Source organism: Cebus imitator, unplaced genomic scaffold, assembly GCF_001604975.1.
Source record: "Cebus imitator isolate Cc_AM_T3 unplaced genomic scaffold, Cebus_imitator-1.0 Scaffold12, whole genome shotgun sequence".
NCBI classification, from domain to species: domain Eukaryota; kingdom Metazoa; phylum Chordata; class Mammalia; order Primates; family Cebidae; genus Cebus; species Cebus imitator.
This window is the reverse complement of record NW_016107327.1, coordinates 11,170,270-11,188,091: the sequence shown is the minus strand read 5'-3', so window position 1 is coordinate 11,188,091 and position 17,822 is coordinate 11,170,270. Positions and strand designations below refer to the sequence as shown.

The 17,822-nt window shown below is 41.1% G+C and overlaps 1 protein-coding gene across 2 annotated transcripts in view; it reads left to right on the top strand.

Moving 5' to 3' along the window:
* The window catches only part of COLEC12 (collectin subfamily member 12), a 173,480-nt gene that overhangs the window by 132,477 nt on the left and 23,181 nt on the right, over nt 1–17,822 (top strand). For both annotated transcript variants that reach the window (XM_017499050.2, XM_037728165.1), the window contains 3 exons: nt 7,815–7,937; nt 15,452–15,550; nt 16,263–17,309. In XM_017499050.2, coding sequence (XP_017354539.1) covers nt 7,815–7,937; nt 15,452–15,550; nt 16,263–17,309 — 1,269 coding nt within the window. The remainder of the gene's footprint in view (nt 1–7,814; nt 7,938–15,451; nt 15,551–16,262; nt 17,310–17,822) is intronic.

Below are 17,822 nucleotides of genomic sequence, written 5' to 3'. Positions count from 1 at the left end.
CTCCTGAGGGGCTAACAAGACTTACCAGCCAAACCCCCAAGCCGCTCTTGACCTCTCCTGGAAAGGATGAGCATTTATTTAGGGCAGAATTAACTTGTTGCTTAAGTATGTCACCACAGCATAATAAAGGAGAAATTACAGCCTACGTAAGTGTCAGGCCTGTCATAGTTACCTCACTGGAGACACATTTTATTGCTTATTTTTGAGAAAGGCTTACCCATCAACGTGTGAAAGGATATCTCTGCACCCCTTTATTTTGACAGAATACTTCTAAAGCAATTCTAACCCCTCCGTTTTCTAGATTATCTTGTTGGGCATCTTTATCTTGCTTTGTTTTTTCACTTCTGGAGATAAGCTTGGAGAAGCAACACGTAAAAGATTTGGGTTCATCTACCAGCTTAGCTACTCACTGGCTTGGGTACTCACCCTCTTAGACCTCTCCCACTTTCCTAAAATCTGTAAAATTGGGGTCAGAATTCCTACTCTGCAGGGTTGTTAAAGGGATTATAAGTAATAAGGAGAGGGTTCCTGGCCTATGTGAGGTCCTCAGTAATAGCCATCATCCTCAGCAATTCTTCTTCACACTCACAGCAATAGCAAACGTTCACCCACTCGAGAAATGTCTCCTGGCCTTCCTCAATTGCCTGTCAGAGTCAGTGTCTGGCTCCATTCTACAGCAGATTGATGACCCAAGCTAGAGCTGCGTTTTCATGCGTCCTTTTGATGAAAAGATTCAGCGCTTAATCCCAGAAGAACATTGTATGGTAGTGCCAGATAATGAAGTAGTCAGGCTGCTGAAATGTTGACAGTTCACCCTGTGCCCATAGAATAAAATGAATAGGAATAGAGCCAAGAAAAAGGGGCCAGCTGGGAGGGACGACCATAAGAGATGTGATGGTTGAGCTTCCCAATGAGCGAGGATTCCTCTCCTTGGAATCAAAAGCATTTGTGCACAGTTCATCTAATAAAAGATTTCTTACAAAAACCACAAAGAGAAAATAATGGCGTTCTTTTGAGACACTATATATTCTGGCAGACACTGTATACTCTGAGTGGGACTGTTACATCTGGTTTTTGCCTACAACTCTTTTTTAGTAGGCAGGTATAAATTATAAATTTTAAATAAATAATGTGTATTCTTTAAAAAAAAAATGTAAAACCAAACCAGAACTGACTGCCTTTTTTTTTTATACACATGAAAAAATTTCGGTGAAAACAAACTATGCCCTTGGTAAATGCACAGAATTTGAATGTAAGCTCAGAATGAATGCCAAGGAGTTCACACTGTCATGAAACTCTCTTCTAAGTAACTTTTCTGGTTTGAACACATGTTTATGACTACAGAGCTGCTGTGAGGCTTCATTGATTTTGCACAGAAAGTAATTTCATTCCCAATTCTTGTCCTGCTTCCGTTTTCATGGCTATCCACATCATTTAGGAAACTTGGCATAGTAAGTTGTCCAAGGCTGGGACTTGTATTTGGGTAACTAAATTACTCACTAATAATAAAAAAAATTCTTTTTACTAACTAATTCCATATTTCATCATTTGGTAAATAGCTTTTATCATAAGGAAAAGCTAGTTATTTCAGTGGATAAAGTGTTTTATGTATTTAACTTTTGTTCCAGTGATATTGTGTAACATTCAAGCAACTAACCAGGTTGTTAACTCTTACTGTTTTGTTACTTTTGAGGGCATTTTAATTATAGGAATTTATTTGAATCATCCATTTTACTGTTAGAGCCAAATCATTCTTATGGGTTTATGGGAATCTATGCCACCAGGCAGTAGATTAATAACTATAAAAAAACCACATGAAAAGGTCACTGCAAATCTCAGATCAAAACTTGTGGTTTTCTGGATTTTGCAGTCGACGCTTTTTAAAGCTTCTCTTTGGTAACATGATCTTTATGGCAACACCACTGAGCTATAGACACTTGTGATCACGAAAATAGCCCAGAAATGCCCCACATTCACCCACAGTGCCAGCCTCCACCTACCAAGGAAGGCAATGTATTCATTTTAACACACAAGCCCACCTTCAGCGTTGTACATGGCAATATATATATATATATATATGAGAGTGAAGGAGACTCTTTTTTTTCCAAAAAGATTGGAAAAACAGACTGGTTTGAGACTAGACCACAGCACTTGGGAGGGCTCTTTATGGAGAACCACAGCAGAAAGGAATTATCTTTGCTGGTGAATTCTTCTGGCCCTTTGCACTGTCATTCCGGGAGTGTTTCAATTATTCTCCAACCAGCTAATGGCTCACTGATCAGCAGCCCCCACCCCCCTGCCAACTTCTTACTTGAAATGTGTTCTTGAAACCAGGGCAGCCCAGGGGACTTTGAGCACTGGAGACCAAATTGTCAGCCTATTCTGAACTTCCGTAGAATACTCAAGGAGGTAACCAGAGTAATTTTGGCTTCACTGGGCCCCCACACTTCGTTGTATAACAAAGACCTGGACACTGGAAAATACATTCAAACATGAGCCAAGAGTGGAATTCAGTGGGTGGTAGTTCAAGAGTGAGAAGCTGCAGAAAGGCATGCACCCTTCAGGCCTTTGCTGCCTATAGGCCACTGAATTTGAAATGTGCTACTGGGGCCAGGTTCTTTGGGACACTGGAGCTCTTAATGGTGAGAGGCCGAACTGCTTCACTTTCTGAACTGGAATCTCTAAATCTTCAGCATTCTGTCTATCAGTCCCCAGCTCTTCCTTCCCTGACCACCCCCGCCCCCCATGGGAACAAAGTCCCCAGGCTCTGGAAAGTAATGCTAAGAAAACAAACACTACAAAGGCTGGTAACAGGGGGATATCTCTCTTGAATGTTATTTTGTGATCACCTCCTCCTTGAGGAGGAGGGGGTGCCCCAGCTACAGGAGCCAGCAGGGTCCCTTTGTAGTAGGCATCCGTGTGTTTGGCCAGATGTCCTCCCAGCGGAGGGCAGAGAGGGAGATAAAACAGAATTCTTATTAAAAAGAAGTTGGGGAGGGGGAAACAAGACAGAGAAAGTGTGTCAAGTGGAAAGGGAGGCCAGGCAGTGCCATCTGATATTGATTAAATGCTGATAAAGTCAGCAGTGAGAAAGGCACACAGTGAGGAAGTGCCCCAGCTCTTCGGAATGTGAGCCAGTGACAGCTGTCTGGGAGCGGATCCTCCCAAATACCACATGCACAAGATGCCTGGTGGCCACAGTGCTAGCTCATGGGGAAGAATGGGAGGGAAAGATGAGTGTGCCGGAGTCAGGACATGTGGCTTCCAATCCTGCTTCCCCTCTCTGGGCCTCTTTTTTCCCATCAATGACACAATGATGCTTGACCTCTGCACAACCTTCTAGCTCCCAGATTGTATCATCTACTATAATCTCTGCTCTAACCAAATCTTCTGAGGCTCTCTTAGTGGAATGTAAGAAATCATCCTGAAGAAGCATAAGAAGCTCACCCAGCATGGTCCAAAAATCCAAACGGAATAACCCCTCGTCAACCATGGGAGTGCCATCCAGTCCTTCAGCAGGAGATCAGGCCAGCACCCTGTGTCTGTCGCCCTTCTGTGCTTCACAGTTGCCACCAAAGCAAGTTCATGTTTCTCAGCACAGAATGTGGCATGTCTGTGGATCTACCTATATGTTCCTATCTTTAAATTTCAAAAATATTTCACTCTTATTGGATATAAAGAGTCTTTTTCATTTTATATCATCAGATCACAGAGAGCTTAAGCACTGATATGTGTGTGTGGTGGGCCGGGGGAGTATGGGTGGGTGTGTGCATGCGCACATCCTTTAGTTAAGAGTGCGTTCTTGAAAGTTTGTTTTGTTTTGTTTTGTTTTCCTTTTTAGCAAATGTCATGAGGACAGCAGTATTTTAATAAAGGGTGAGGCTAGATCCCAGTGGGGATGGAAGAGGAAGCTTCCATTGAGATGTAAAGATCTCACACTAGAGTGGTGGCAGGGGAAATGGAGAGGAAAGGATGACTAGAGAGAGGGACCATGGTGTAGTGGAGAGACTGTGGCATCTGGAGTCTCACACAGGTTGGAGTGCTGGCAACATGTATAGGGTGTCAGTTCGGCTCTCACTACAGTGCCCTCTTGCAGAGTCCTTTTTTGGATTAGAGATGCTCTGTGTAAAGAACCTAGGTCAGAACCTGGCACACTGTAGGCAGTAAGTGAACATCAATAAGCTGTAAATGATAATGATCATGATGAAAAATAGCCCACTGGAAGGTTAACAGGGCTTGGTGACTGAATTGGAGAATACGTACAAGAGACGAAATCATGACGTCTTTGAGTTTAACCACCTGAGGGATTGGGATAGTAGTAGTAGCTGAGTGCAATAAGAAAAGTTGGGTGGAAGTTGGAGATCTGGTTTGGCAGGGCTAAAACTGATGTCAGTTTTAGACATAAGAGATAGTGCTGAGACATACAGGTGGCTATAAAGAAGTAAGTCAGAAAGGAAAGGGAGGGAAAAAATGGAAAAAATGTAACACAAAGAAGTTGATTTACTCTAGGTCTGTTTGATCAATGAGTCCAATTTCACAGCTTCATCTTCAAGGGATGAGTTAACCAAAGGTCAATCCATCACGACCAGCTTCTAAACTAAACCCTTGCTCCCCTCAGACCAGGTAACACCTAGACCTTGCAGAAATGCAGAATCTTAGCTCCTCCCTCAGACCCAGTGAATCAGAACCTCCATTTCAACAATGTGATGTGTAAGCACTTTAAAGTTTGAGAAGCATTGCTCTGAAATAGGGTCCCCAGACCACAGCTTCAGCATCAGCATCAGCAACACCTAGGAACTTCTTAGAAATTCAAATTCTTGGCTGGGCGCAGTGGCTCACACCTGTAATCCCAACATTTTGGGAGGCCAAGGCGGGTGGATCACCTGAGGTCAGGAGGTTGTGACCAGCCTGGCCAACATGGTGAAACCCCATTTCTACTAAAAATACAAAAAGTAGCCAGGCACGGTGGCATGCGCCTGTAATCCCAGCTACTCAGGAGGGAGGAGTAGCTACTGAGGCAGGAGAATCACAAACCCAGGAGGCAGAGGTTGCAGTGAGCCAAAATCGTGCCACTGCACTCCAGGCTGGACAACAGAGTGAAGCTCTGTCTCCAAAAAAAAAAAAAAGAAAAAAGAAATCCAAATTCTCAGACCCCTTCTCTTCTCAGACCTCCTGAATTAGAAACAATGTGTTTTAATGAGTGCTTCAAGTGATTCTGATGCACCCCAAAGTTTGAGAAGCACTGCTCTAAGTCATAAAATTGACAAATACACCCCCTCCCCTGTGTCTACAGCCAGAGGGATGTGCTGAACACCAGAAGGATTGGTTGAACCCTGAAAGCTAAATTTAAGTCATTGTTATATGCTGTTTCTCTCATCATTTTGCATTAAACACAGCTGAAGAACTCTTTTCACTGAAGGGCACTATGCGTAAAATTACAAACCAAAGGAGAGAAACTTCGACTGTGGCTTAATCCTCATGACTTACCCATCAAAAGTTATTGAGCACAATTATAGGAGATCAGTCCTTTATGTGCTGTTGCTCCTGGGGGATGCTATTAGTAAGACACACATAGGGAAACAGCTCAGGAAGACAAGGAATCTCCTGATACTCCTCACAATGTGATTTTCACATTAAAGCATCCACAGTCTTTGTCTTGTATGTTTCAAATCTATCAGATGGAAAGTCTCTTTTTAAAAGTTACTTCCTGGAGTCACTTGCAGCAATGATGCTGGTTTACCACTCAGACAGTAATGTTTTTCAAAAACTTGGCCTTTTAGCAGTAAAAATTTACCTCCTCCCATCAAAAGTGTCTGGTTTTTCTATTTGTTCTACAATCATTATTCAAATCACTGTGATAACTTATATAAGAGTCAGTGTCTGTTTCCTGAGTATATGTAATAAGCAAAATCTGTTATATATTGGGCAGTTAATTATAAGATTACCTCTGTCTTCTGCCACAGGTTATAATACATTACAACCAGTGGCATGCTGGTAAACCAGTTGTTTGGAGCCAGGGAGTGGGAGTCTTCCTAATTTGTAATGTTTACCAATTTCCATGGTGTAAATACTCCCTCCAGGGCTGATTTCAAGCTACCAACAGTTTCACAACCAGTTTTCAAAATTCTTACAAATTTAACAGTTGGCTCTTACAAGCCAATAGAAATCAACTTCAGCATACCACTGAAACAAACATCAAGGGACCAATCCTAAGATTTTCCGGTTGTATTTGAATTGCTGTAGGCATACTAATATCTGAAATAAGTAAATTTGAATGTTTAAATATTTTGTCATATAGAGATTTTTATTGAAATTGTAATTATTATTATGGAATTTGATTTGAAACTAGTCATATGCCACATAATGTTTCAGTCAACAATGGACTGCATAGATGATGGCAGTCCCATAAGATTATAAAACTGCATTTTTATTGTACCTTTTCTATCTTTAGATACACAAATACCTGCCATTGTGTTAAAGTTGCCAACAGATAAAGTTGCCTATCAGTACAGTAACATGCTGTACAGGTTTGAGCCTAGAAGCAAGAGGTCATACCATGTAGCCTAGGTATGTAGCAGTCTATACCAAAGGTCCCCAACCCCTGGGGCCATAGACCGGTTACCTGTTAGGCACCAGGCTACATAGCAGGAGGTGAGCGGCAGGCGAGTGGGTGAAGCTTCTTCTGTATTTACAGCCATTTCCCATCACTTGCATTGCCACCTGAGCTCTGCCTCCTCTCAGATCAGCAGTGGCATCAGATTCTCATAGAAGCGTGAATCCTGTTGTGAACTGTGCATGTGAGGGATCTAGGTTGTGTGCTCCTTATGAGAATCTAATGCCTCTGACCTATCACTGTCTCCCATCACTCCCACATGGGACCATCTATTTGCAGGGAAACAAGCTCAGGGCTCCCATGGTTTCTACATTATGGTGAGTTGTATAATTATTTCATTACATATTACAATGTAATAATAATAGAAATAAAGTGTACAATAAATGTAATGCATTTGAATCATCCTGAAACCATCCCCACCCCTACTCTGGTCCATGGACAAACTGTCTTCCATGAAATTGGTCCCTGGTGCCAAAAAGGCTGGGGACTGCTGGTCTATACCATCTAGGTTTGTGTAAGTACACTCTAGGACAGTGGTCCCCAAACCTTTTTGGCACCAGGGACCAGTTTCATGGAAGATAATTATTCCATGGATGGACAGGGGGCAGGAGATGGTTTCAGGATGAAACTGTTCCACCTCAGATCATCAGGGATTAGTCAGATTCTCATAAGGAGCTTGCATCCTAGATCCCTCACATGTGCAGTTCACAATAGGGTTTGTGCTCCTATGAGAATCTCATGCTGCTGCTGATCTGACAGGAGACAGAGCTCAGGTGGTCATGTTGGCTCACCTGCCACTCAACTCCTGCTGTGCAGCCAGTTCCTAACAGGCCACCAGACTGGTACCAGTCCATGGCCCTGGAATTAGGGACCCCTGCTCTAGGATGTTCACACAGCGATGATGTTGCCTAAGGATGCCATTCTCAGACTGTATTCCCATTAAATGATGCATGACCGTATTCTATGAAACAAAGTTATGTGCTATTTTTAAGTCATATTAAATACACCTATAACAACAGAATGGTAATATTAAAGTGCTATGTTGCTCAAGTAGTGTGTTTACTTTTAAAATAGTTCTCAAAGCATAGTAAGGCATATGTAAAAATTGTTCTTAGTCACAATATTTGAACCAAAATGCAAAAAGATACATTTTTAAATTACATCTTTGCTTCCTGTTATTAAAATTTAACTTTTCTTACAGGTATTCAGGAAGGAACACAATGTACCAAATGTAAAAATAACTGGGCACTGAAGTTTTCTATCATATTATTATACATTTTGTGTGCCTTGCTAACAATCACAGTAGCCATTTTGGGATATAAAGGTAAGTATGCTTTCTTTTTTTTCTTCCAAATAACAAGTGTTCGTTCTTTAATTTAAGCATGAGAAAACTCATATTTGCAAGTACGAAGTATTTCATTCATACAACTCAGATGCAAAATAGCAACATGATAAACTCCACCTCTCTGTCTTGAACTTAGAGCTATGAGATCTGAAAGCGGGGGACATGGTAATTCCTTTTGACTCATTTCAACAATCATCAGGTCCTCTCTGAGTTATAAAGTTTCTTTTTTCCTTGTTGCTTTTTCCTACCTATTTCTAGCTACTCCCTCTTCCTCTATTTTTTTTTTTTTTTTCATCTTTTCTCTCAGGGGCTTTTTGGAAACCCTGGAGTCAGCACACAGGAAAACTATATTGACAGAGAATACGCAAAACACAAGATCTCCAGAGATATAACTTACTTCACCCAGGGATTGGCGAGCTAATTCCCTGTTTTCTCTTCAGCACATTCACTGTGGTCACTATTGTTTATATAGCTCTATGAAAATACTGCTCTGTAGAAATTAAGCACAGAGGCAGCACACCACCTCAACCCTACTTTATAGGACGTTGGGCCTAAACGTATCTGGTTTAGGGTAAGGGCAGGATTTTTGCCTCAATCCTCCAGACTTGCAGATGCAGTATGTTCCCCACGCACCTTTCAGAGGCCACAGGTAGAAGGTGTCATGTTTCAGAATCACAAACTACATAAGCCCTTTTCTAGAAAACAGCCAGGGAAATCTTTGTTTCTAAGACATGAGAGGCAAACACGGCCATTTGGTTTCAGAACAGAGGGAGATGTGGAGTCTGCAGATCATCAGGTCTTCCTCTGCTCTGTGGCCCACAGACTGACCTAGGAAAAGAATGATTCCAAGTGAATTCCTTCCCTCCAGCTGGAAATTCCTCCCACCTCTCTCCCAGCATGTAGCAGTTTCCTGAGAAAGCACAGTGTGTATTGGAATCAGATGGGTGTCAGGGCCAGACAGTCCAAGTTCAAGTCTTGATCCTACCATTTTTAATACAATTGTGAATGCTCAGTAAGTGCTTGCTAGTGAGCCAGGCATCATGCTAAGTCTTCTGCATGGCTCTATACCCATGTGTGAATCATACCCTCTTAGAGTTTCTCATTTCTTATCTGTAAAAGGGCAATAGTAATGCTATTTGTCAAGGTATTGGGATGAGCAAAGATGATGTAATTGAAGTATCTGTCCTGTTGTTGGTCCCAGGAAATAGTATCTGTATCTCTCTGTTCCTTACTTCTTCCTAACCACATGACACAGCTCTAACCATTAGAATGAATTGCAAAACCTGTTAAAAGTCTTCAATATAGTCAAGGATTTTTAGCCCCATCTCTAAGAATATGTACATGGAAAATAATGTGCACCACTGAGTGTGTTGACTGATTAGTTTGGGCTATGAACATCTGGAAAATTACCAGTCATTTTATCCTTTTGTGATGAGTTAGATCATGGAGCATCTTAGGTTTTAAGAAGTAGCAGCAAACAGAGTAAGCCATTAAGGACGGCTATTAAATCATGATCAGCACTGGGCAGAGAGGTGGGGTGGGAACCTACTGAGAGAAAGGAGGGTTTTTCATGTCCCAGGTAATTGGGACTATCTCTCTTCCTTTCATTTAGATTATTTAGGCCATTACTCACTTCTCCATGACTTTTCCTAGTGAGCCATGATAAAGGAAGTTTGAAATCAAACAGCCGTTAAATAAGTACTCTTAAGCCTCAGCACTACATAATCACATTTACTGCTAAAAGAGTGAGAGAGATGAGAGTGGTTTGGCAAATATATAACATTTTGTAATTTTTACCTCTGCTATAAAATAAACTCTGGGATATTTATACATTCAGAATTACACAGAAAGAGCCAAAGAAGAGGCTTTTTTTTTTTCCTTTTTTTTTTTTTCCCTGTTAGTTTGTTAAGGTACAGATATTTCCTCTATTTTTATCCATGGAAAGCCCTTTCTGGCTTGGCATGTTTTGTGCTTGCTGGTCCATTTGCCTACAGCACCTTTTCTCTCCTCTCCGGCTAAAGTGTCTCCCTCCCACCCTTCATGTCTCATGTAGACACATGGCAGCTCCGGAAAGCTGAACTAGGCCCCTTCCTGTTTGTTCCATGGTACCCGGTATTTACTCTTAGCCCCGTCACACTGTGTCATTAGAGTCGGTGGACTCGTCTGTGTCAACCACCCAAACTGTAAGTTTCCATGAAGATAAGAGACTACCTTTTATTTATTATATCTCCCACCAGTAACTAGTCTTATGATATTTAACCAGTGTCCAGGAAAGTTCACTGAATGAATTCATGTGAGGATGGATGGATGGATGGATGGATGGATGGATGGATTGTGAATGATAGATACCCAGGGACCTCTAAGCCAATCTGCATGTAAGGGATAGCTGCTCCTAAAAGCCCTACCTGGAAACTTCATGTTTTAGAGATTGGCTTAGCCTGCTCTGTGGGGGTAGTCTCACCAAGATGAAGGAAGAAGAGATCAGGGGAGCAAGTGCAAGGGGAGATGAGATGATGTCTTGCCCTTCTTTTCTTTCCCTCCGTGCCCCCCGCCTTCAGGCCTCCGCTGACAAAAAGATAATACAACATGCACTAGTGTTTTCCAAACACAGCATTAATGAACTAAAATGTTGATATTTTCCAGATGTGCTTTCTCTTTACTCACACAGTGACTCCTCTTTCTTGCTGGTAAGATTCTAGTGACCCAATGTTGTGAGAGGCAGAAAGACAAGACCCAGTTCTCCTTTCACACATTCCCCTTTGAAGTCTAGAGATACTCTCTCCATTAACAAAAAAGAAAGAAAGAAAAGAATAATCAATGAAAGAAGTACAATAAGGCATTCCTCTGAAGGAGAAGTTGAAAGGAAATGAGTGAAAACTTTTATTTATCAGGGTTGGCAAAGGCAGCTTCATACTGTTACGCTCAAAATTGTTCTTCAGTTCTTTCATGTCACTTGCATAGCTACAAGTTAGGATATAATGAGGTTCCCTCAAGAGAATTTGCTGAAGAAGCCAGAGAATCGCTTAGTCACGCAGACAGGGTCTGTGCAGTGGTCGTGACCGTGAGGCGCAACAGCCACTTTGCAGAAAACATGTTCTTGGACAGTTAAGCTTGGTACATCCTCTGCCTTGGGCTTTTGATCATTAGTCAACAGAGCTTCAGTACCAGGAGTCATCTCTTAAGTTCAATGGGTCGTGTTTCTTCCAGAATATTTCCTGAACAAGAAAATCCTATTTCATTATCTTTCCCAGCAGACAGCCTTCTTAAGGTCATTAAGATAAAGAAAAAAGACCAAAATCTGAATCTTTCTCAATAAGGATCTCCTTTAATTCAACATTCCTAGTCATTGGTAGTCTACTTTGCTGCTAAGCTGGGTCAAGGTAGCAGTTTACAACTGGATTACTATTTAGGCTTTCAAAATACACATGGACTTGTCCTGGAGAGCTCCTTAGGATCCAGGATAACACCCTACAATCAGATTTTCTGTATTTCTATAAGGAAACCTGAAATGGTGTTCAAGGTAGAAATGCCTTTATTAAATTCCAGGGGAGTGTAACTGATGTTACTGGGAAGCCCCAGGCCCCAGAGAGAGGGTGTAAATTTATCCCACAGTGCCATGATCAGTCTGGTACAAATGCATGTGAAAGTCAGCTAGGAGCTCTGTGCTCTGTCCTCAGGGCTGAGACCATGGCCTGTGCCTCTCGATATCCTCAATATCTGGCACTATGCCACCTACATGGCAGATGCTTGGTAAACATCTGGTGATGATGACTTTAAAGAGAATATAAAGAGACCTAATTATTCTCCTTAAGGGATTCTTTATTGGAGGATATCATATTTAGGAAAAAGAAATACCAAAAAAAGAAGCAATATGGAGTTATAGAAAGAGCATGGATTTTGGAGTTAAACCTTCCAGCCTGGAATCCCACATAGTCACTGACAAGCTGTGTGATTTTTAGCAAGTTACTGAACATCTCTGAGCCTCAGTCTCTTCATCTACAAAATAGCATTTGGAAGGATTAACTGCAGTGATGGTGTAGTGTGACCGACAAAGAGCAGACACTCAATAAATAGAGGCTATTATTATCATTCAAATAAAGGTTGAGTTGGTGTGCAGTGGAATCAACTTGTAGGTGTGGCTGAGTACAGTGGGGTAGTGAGGTGTGGAGTGGACCTTAAACATGTTCTTGGACAGTTTAAGTGGAGTCAAGACAAGGGAAGAAGTTACTGGCCCAGGCCAAGGGATGATACCTAAGTGCTTTTATAGAAAAGGTGTTTTTGTCAGAGTGTCCTAGAGAATTATACTTTGGATACTTGAAGAGGGACAGATCTTCAGGTGTAATACCTGAAACACCAAAATTCTGTTGAAAAATTCTACATTAAGAAACAGTTCCCAATACAAGGGAGCCCATGAGAAACCAGGCTGCTGGTCACCCTTCTGTGTAACCTGCTCGTTTTCCTCATGTGAGAATGGTCTGCAAGCTGAGGTCTATGTCTATAGACTGAGAATTTTCAGGGTAACATAGGATGGCCCTGCGACTATATTCCTGATTGAGAATTTGTGCTAATAAATTCTGAGTAAAAACCAACAAAGGTGCTATGTGCTGTTATAGCAAGGGTGAGTTCTGGATCTCCACCAGTCTGGTATTTTTATGCAGTAGCAGTTTCAAGCATTGCAATCCTAGAGTTTCCAGCTTTATACCAGATCCTATTTTTAAACAAAGACACCCCCCGCCCAATGCATGTAAGCTGTTCATTAGCACTTGTGGGCAGGGAAAATAGTTTCCTTGCTGTACAGAAGAAAATGTCAACAGGTTTTTTGGTTCTTGTTTTCAATGAATTTATTGATCCCTTCTGCATTTTACACAAACCTGAATTATCTGTCCATGAAAGTTCTCTGTTTTTCAAAACTAAAATGGAAGAAAAAGTAGAGAGTGTAGAAAATAACTGTCAGCATATTTGGAGGTTTCTTTGGCTTCCAGGAAAGAAGGGGAAAGAAGGGCAGGACTTGAGATCCTGTGTGTGGTTTGAGGACAAACCAAGGCATATGTTTTGATTTGAGGATCAAACTGAACCTAAACTTGTAAACATTCTGTATTTTAGTTCTTAAAAATTAGCTTTGCTAAAAACACATATGAAACATTTTATTCTTCAGAGTTTCCAGGTATTTAGGAGTATGTGTACCCATCAAACAACCCTAAGATACAGGTTATTATAACTACAGCTCTCTATATAGTAATTTAAAAAATAATTATTATTCAATGAAATGTCATACTCATTGCCAGTGCTCAGGCTTCCCTTGGTTGATGCATGCCCTGTAGCTCAGCAGGCAGATTGCTACTTATTTAAATAAATGGCTCACACCTGTAATCCCAGCACTTTGGGAGGCTGAGGCAGGTGGATCACCTGAGGTCAGGAATTCCAGATCAGCCTGGCCAGCATAGTGAAATCCTATCTCTACTAAAAATATAAAAATTAGCTGGGCATGGTTGTGGGTGCCTGTAATCCCAGCTACATGGGAGGCTGAGGCAGGAGAATCACTTGAACCCAGGAGGTGGAGGTTGTGGTGGGCCAGGATCGCACCATTGCGCTCCAACCTGGGCAACAAGAGAGAAGCTCCATCTAAAAAAAATTTTTTTAAACAAATGGCATAATAAATAAATATTCATTGATTACCTACTAAGTGCCACACACTGAGCTAAGAAGGAGAGATGAAACTGGGTGTAAATTTTCCTGCCGTAAATGATATAATAGTAGATAAGTCATGACAACACAGTGCAGTGAGTCCCATAATAGAGAAAGGACTACTTGCCAAGGGAATTCTGCAAGGTGCACCTCAGTAAAGGGTTCCCCCAGGAAGTGACAAGCAAAGTCTTGAAGAGCAAGTAGGACTTAGCTCAGTCAAAAAGCCAGGGAAGAACACTGTGGGTAGAGAGAACACATGGAAAGGCTAGTGTGAGAGGGTGTTTGTTGCAGTGCACACATTTTATTATGACCAGACAATAGAAGCTTGAGGGAGAACATAGCTAGCTTCTCCAGGGACAATTTCAGGATCCAAGGAGCCAGTTCACTTTGGGTCACACAAACACATGGGAACTTACTACTTCTTCTTGAGAGGAGCCAGGAGAATCTTCTCACACAGTCATGCGTGGGTAGAACACGTGATGAATAAAATAAATTGGATCCATTGGCTCATAATTAACGTATAAACATGTTCTTATTTTTTAGTCTTTTTTAAAGCTGTTGATACCAAGAAGGACAGTCAGACTTGATCCCAAGCTACTAGAAGTTAGATCTCATATAAGTCACTTTTAGAGAAACATCCTCTTCCTTAACATTTTAGAAACGTATACTTGAATTCATAACTGTAGAGAATTCCTGCCTTCTGAAAATTAGTAAGAACTGAAACTTTTATTTAGTGTGGCTATATTAGTTTGTTTTCATGCTGCTGACAAAGACATGCCAGAGACTGGGAAGAAAAAGAAGTTTAATTGGACTTACAGTTCCACATGGCTGGGGAGGCCTCAGAATCATGGCAGGAGGTGAAAGGCACTTTTTACATGGTGGCAGCAAGAAAAAATGAGAAAGACGCAAAAGTGGAAACACCTGATAAAACCATCAGATCTCGTGAGACTTATTCACTACTACAAGAACAGTATGGGGGAAACCACCCCATGATTCAAATTATCTCCCATCAGGTCCCTCCCACAACACATGGGAATTATGGGAGTATAAGTCAAGTTGCGATTTGGGTGGGGACACAGCCAAATCTCATCTTGAACATGGCAATATCAGTGGCATTACCTACTTTCCCTATCATATACAATTAAGAAAATACTACCCAAAATACTTCTTGGCAAATCATTGTTTGGAAACACCACTCAGGCATCTTCTTGAGAACTGATAAACTACAGAATCAGTTGTTACTAACAAAAAGCAGATTTTCAGGGCTTTGTGGTGGAACTCATAACAGAAAATGGCAAACACTCCTGACTTTGCATCCCTTCTATGCCGATTTTGGGTATAGACTTGAGCTAGGTGTTCCCTGCCAGTGGAATCCTCTTCTAGGTAAATGAGTCCTACCTGCCAAGAATGTTAGGGAGGCTGATCAGTGACAACATTTTGTAAATTATCACAGTGTGATTATTTAAATTCCATGTATGGAAATTAAGATAGGAAATAACAAATTAGGAACTTCTAAAATGCATGAACATTTTTAAAAGAGTTCCAAATAATTTCTGAAACATCCAAGGCATTACAGAATCATAAGAAGAGTTAAGAACATACAATTCTCAACCAAGTAAATTATACCCCTGGGTTTTGTGACAAGTAAGTTATTTTCCCAAAAGAATGGCTTTTCTTCCCCATATTTGATTTCAATTACACTTTTTTGTTCAATCTGCTTCCTTTGTTCCTTAATGAAATAATCTCTTGTTTTGAAACTGAAAATATGAGCAGGTATGTGTACTAATGCATCATTTTCCAAATCTTAGTTGTAGAGAAAATGGATAATGTCACAGGTGGTATGGAGACATCTCGCCAAACCTATGATGACAAGCTCACAGCAGTGGAAAGTGACCTGAAAAAATTAGGTAATCTGTGACATGACTGAATCATTAAGTGAAATCCCGTGACTCCACATAAATTACCACAGCTTCTTAGAATGATGTTGCTATAAACTCCCCATTCACCCAGAAGGACATTCAGTTTTTGTGTTGCATGTTGAGTCTTCTCTCATGATTTAATTCAAAGGCTTAAATTTTAAAGTTAAGGAACAATTTTGGAATTATGTCCTGCTCAAAAAACTATTATGCACCAAATAATATCTGAAGATCAATCCTGACTGAAAAAAACTATGAATACTCTTCATTAAAAACTGTCATATAAATAGTTTACTGAGCATTTTTTGAAATATTTTAAACTACATAAAAGAATTGTAGAAATTAAGTTATAAAGTAGAAGGTCCTAGCATATTCTATTCCTTGATTTTTGTTTTCATTTTTTTAAAATGTTGGTAAATTTAAAAGGTTATTTTCTTCTTGACATCCTGCCCACTGCCTAAAATCTGGTAAATTCCCCCTCCCTCTTTGAGAAAAACATTCAGCCAAATTTGTCACTTCTAGTTCTGTGCACCCTTCTGTACATAATAATATGTACATTTTACTAATGCGGAGCCATCTGCTTATACTGCCAATTTTGCATCTAAAATACAGTGCATACCAGTTAAGTGTGTTTGTGATATTTGACCTTGCCTGAACACTTCTCCACACCACCAATCTAAGTCACAAATATTTCTTATTCCAGGTGACCAAACTGGGAAGAAAGCCATTACCACCAACTCAGAACTCTCTACCTTCAGATCAGACATTCTAGATCTCCGTCAGCAACTTCGTGAGATTACAGAAAAAACCAGCAAGAACAAGGATACGCTGGAGAAGTTACAGGCAAGCGGAGAGGCACTGGTGGACAGGCAGAGCCAACTAAAAGAAACTTTGGAGAATAACTCTTTCCTCATCACCGCTGTAAACAAAACCCTCCAGGCGTACAATGGCTATGTCACAAATCTGCAGCAAGATACCAGTGTGCTCCAGGGTAATCTGCAGAACCAAATGTATTCTCATAACGTGGTCATCATGAACCTCAACAACCTGAACCTGACCCAGGTACAGCAGAGGAATCTCATCACGAATCTGCAGCGGTCTGTGGATGACACAAGCCAGGCTATCCAGCGAATCAAGAATGACTTTCAAAATCTGCAGCAGGTTTTTCTTCAAGCCAAGAAAGACACAGATTGGCTGAAGGAGAAAGTGCAAAGCTTGCAGATGCTGGCTACCAATAATTCTGCTTTGGCCAAAACCAACAACGACACCCTGGAGGATATGAACAGCCAGCTCAACTCATTTACAGGTCAGATGGAGAACATCACCACTATCTCTCAGGCCAACGAGCAGAACCTGAAAGAGCTGCAGGACTTACACAAGGACGCAGAGAATAGAACAGCCATCAAGTTCAACCAACTGGAGGAACGCTTCCAGCTCTTTGAGACGGATATTGTGAATATCATTAGCAATATCAGTTATACAGCCCACCACCTGCGGACGCTGACCAGCAATCTGAATGAAGTCAGGACCACTTGCACAGATACCCTAACCAAACACACGGATGATCTGACCTCCTTGAATAATACCCTGGCCAACATCCGTTTGGATTCTGTTTCTCTCAGGATGCAGCAAGATTTGATGAGGTCGAGGTTAGACACTGAAGTAGCCAACTTATCAGTGATTATGGAAGAAATGAAGCTAGTAGACTCCAAGCATGGTCAGCTCATCAAGAATTTTACAATACTACAAGGTAAGTGAAAATTCTGAATTTGTATTCGTTGTCTATTGCTGCATAACAAGTTACTCTAAAACATGCAATTTAAAACAGTAAACACTCATCATCTCATAGTTTCTGTGGACCAGGAATTCAAGAGCAGCTTCACTAGGTGGTCCTGACCCACTATGTCTCATGAAGTTGTGTCAAGATCTCAGCCAGGGCTGCAGTTGTCTACAGGCTTGACTGCGGCTAGAGGGTCTATTACCAAAGTGGCCTATACACAAGTCTCTTGGGAGGAGGCCTCAGTTCCTTGCTGTGTGAAATTGCTTGTGTGTCCTCACAACATGGCAGCTGGCTGCCTCCAGAGCAAGAAATTCAAGAGAGAGAACAAGAGGGAAGCTACCATGACATACTAGCCTCAGAAGCCACACACCATCATGTGCGCTGTATTCTGTTCTTTAGAAATAAGTCACTAAGTCCAGTCCACATTCAATGGAAGGGGAATTAAATTCCATATCTTAAAAAGAAATATAACTAAGAATCTGT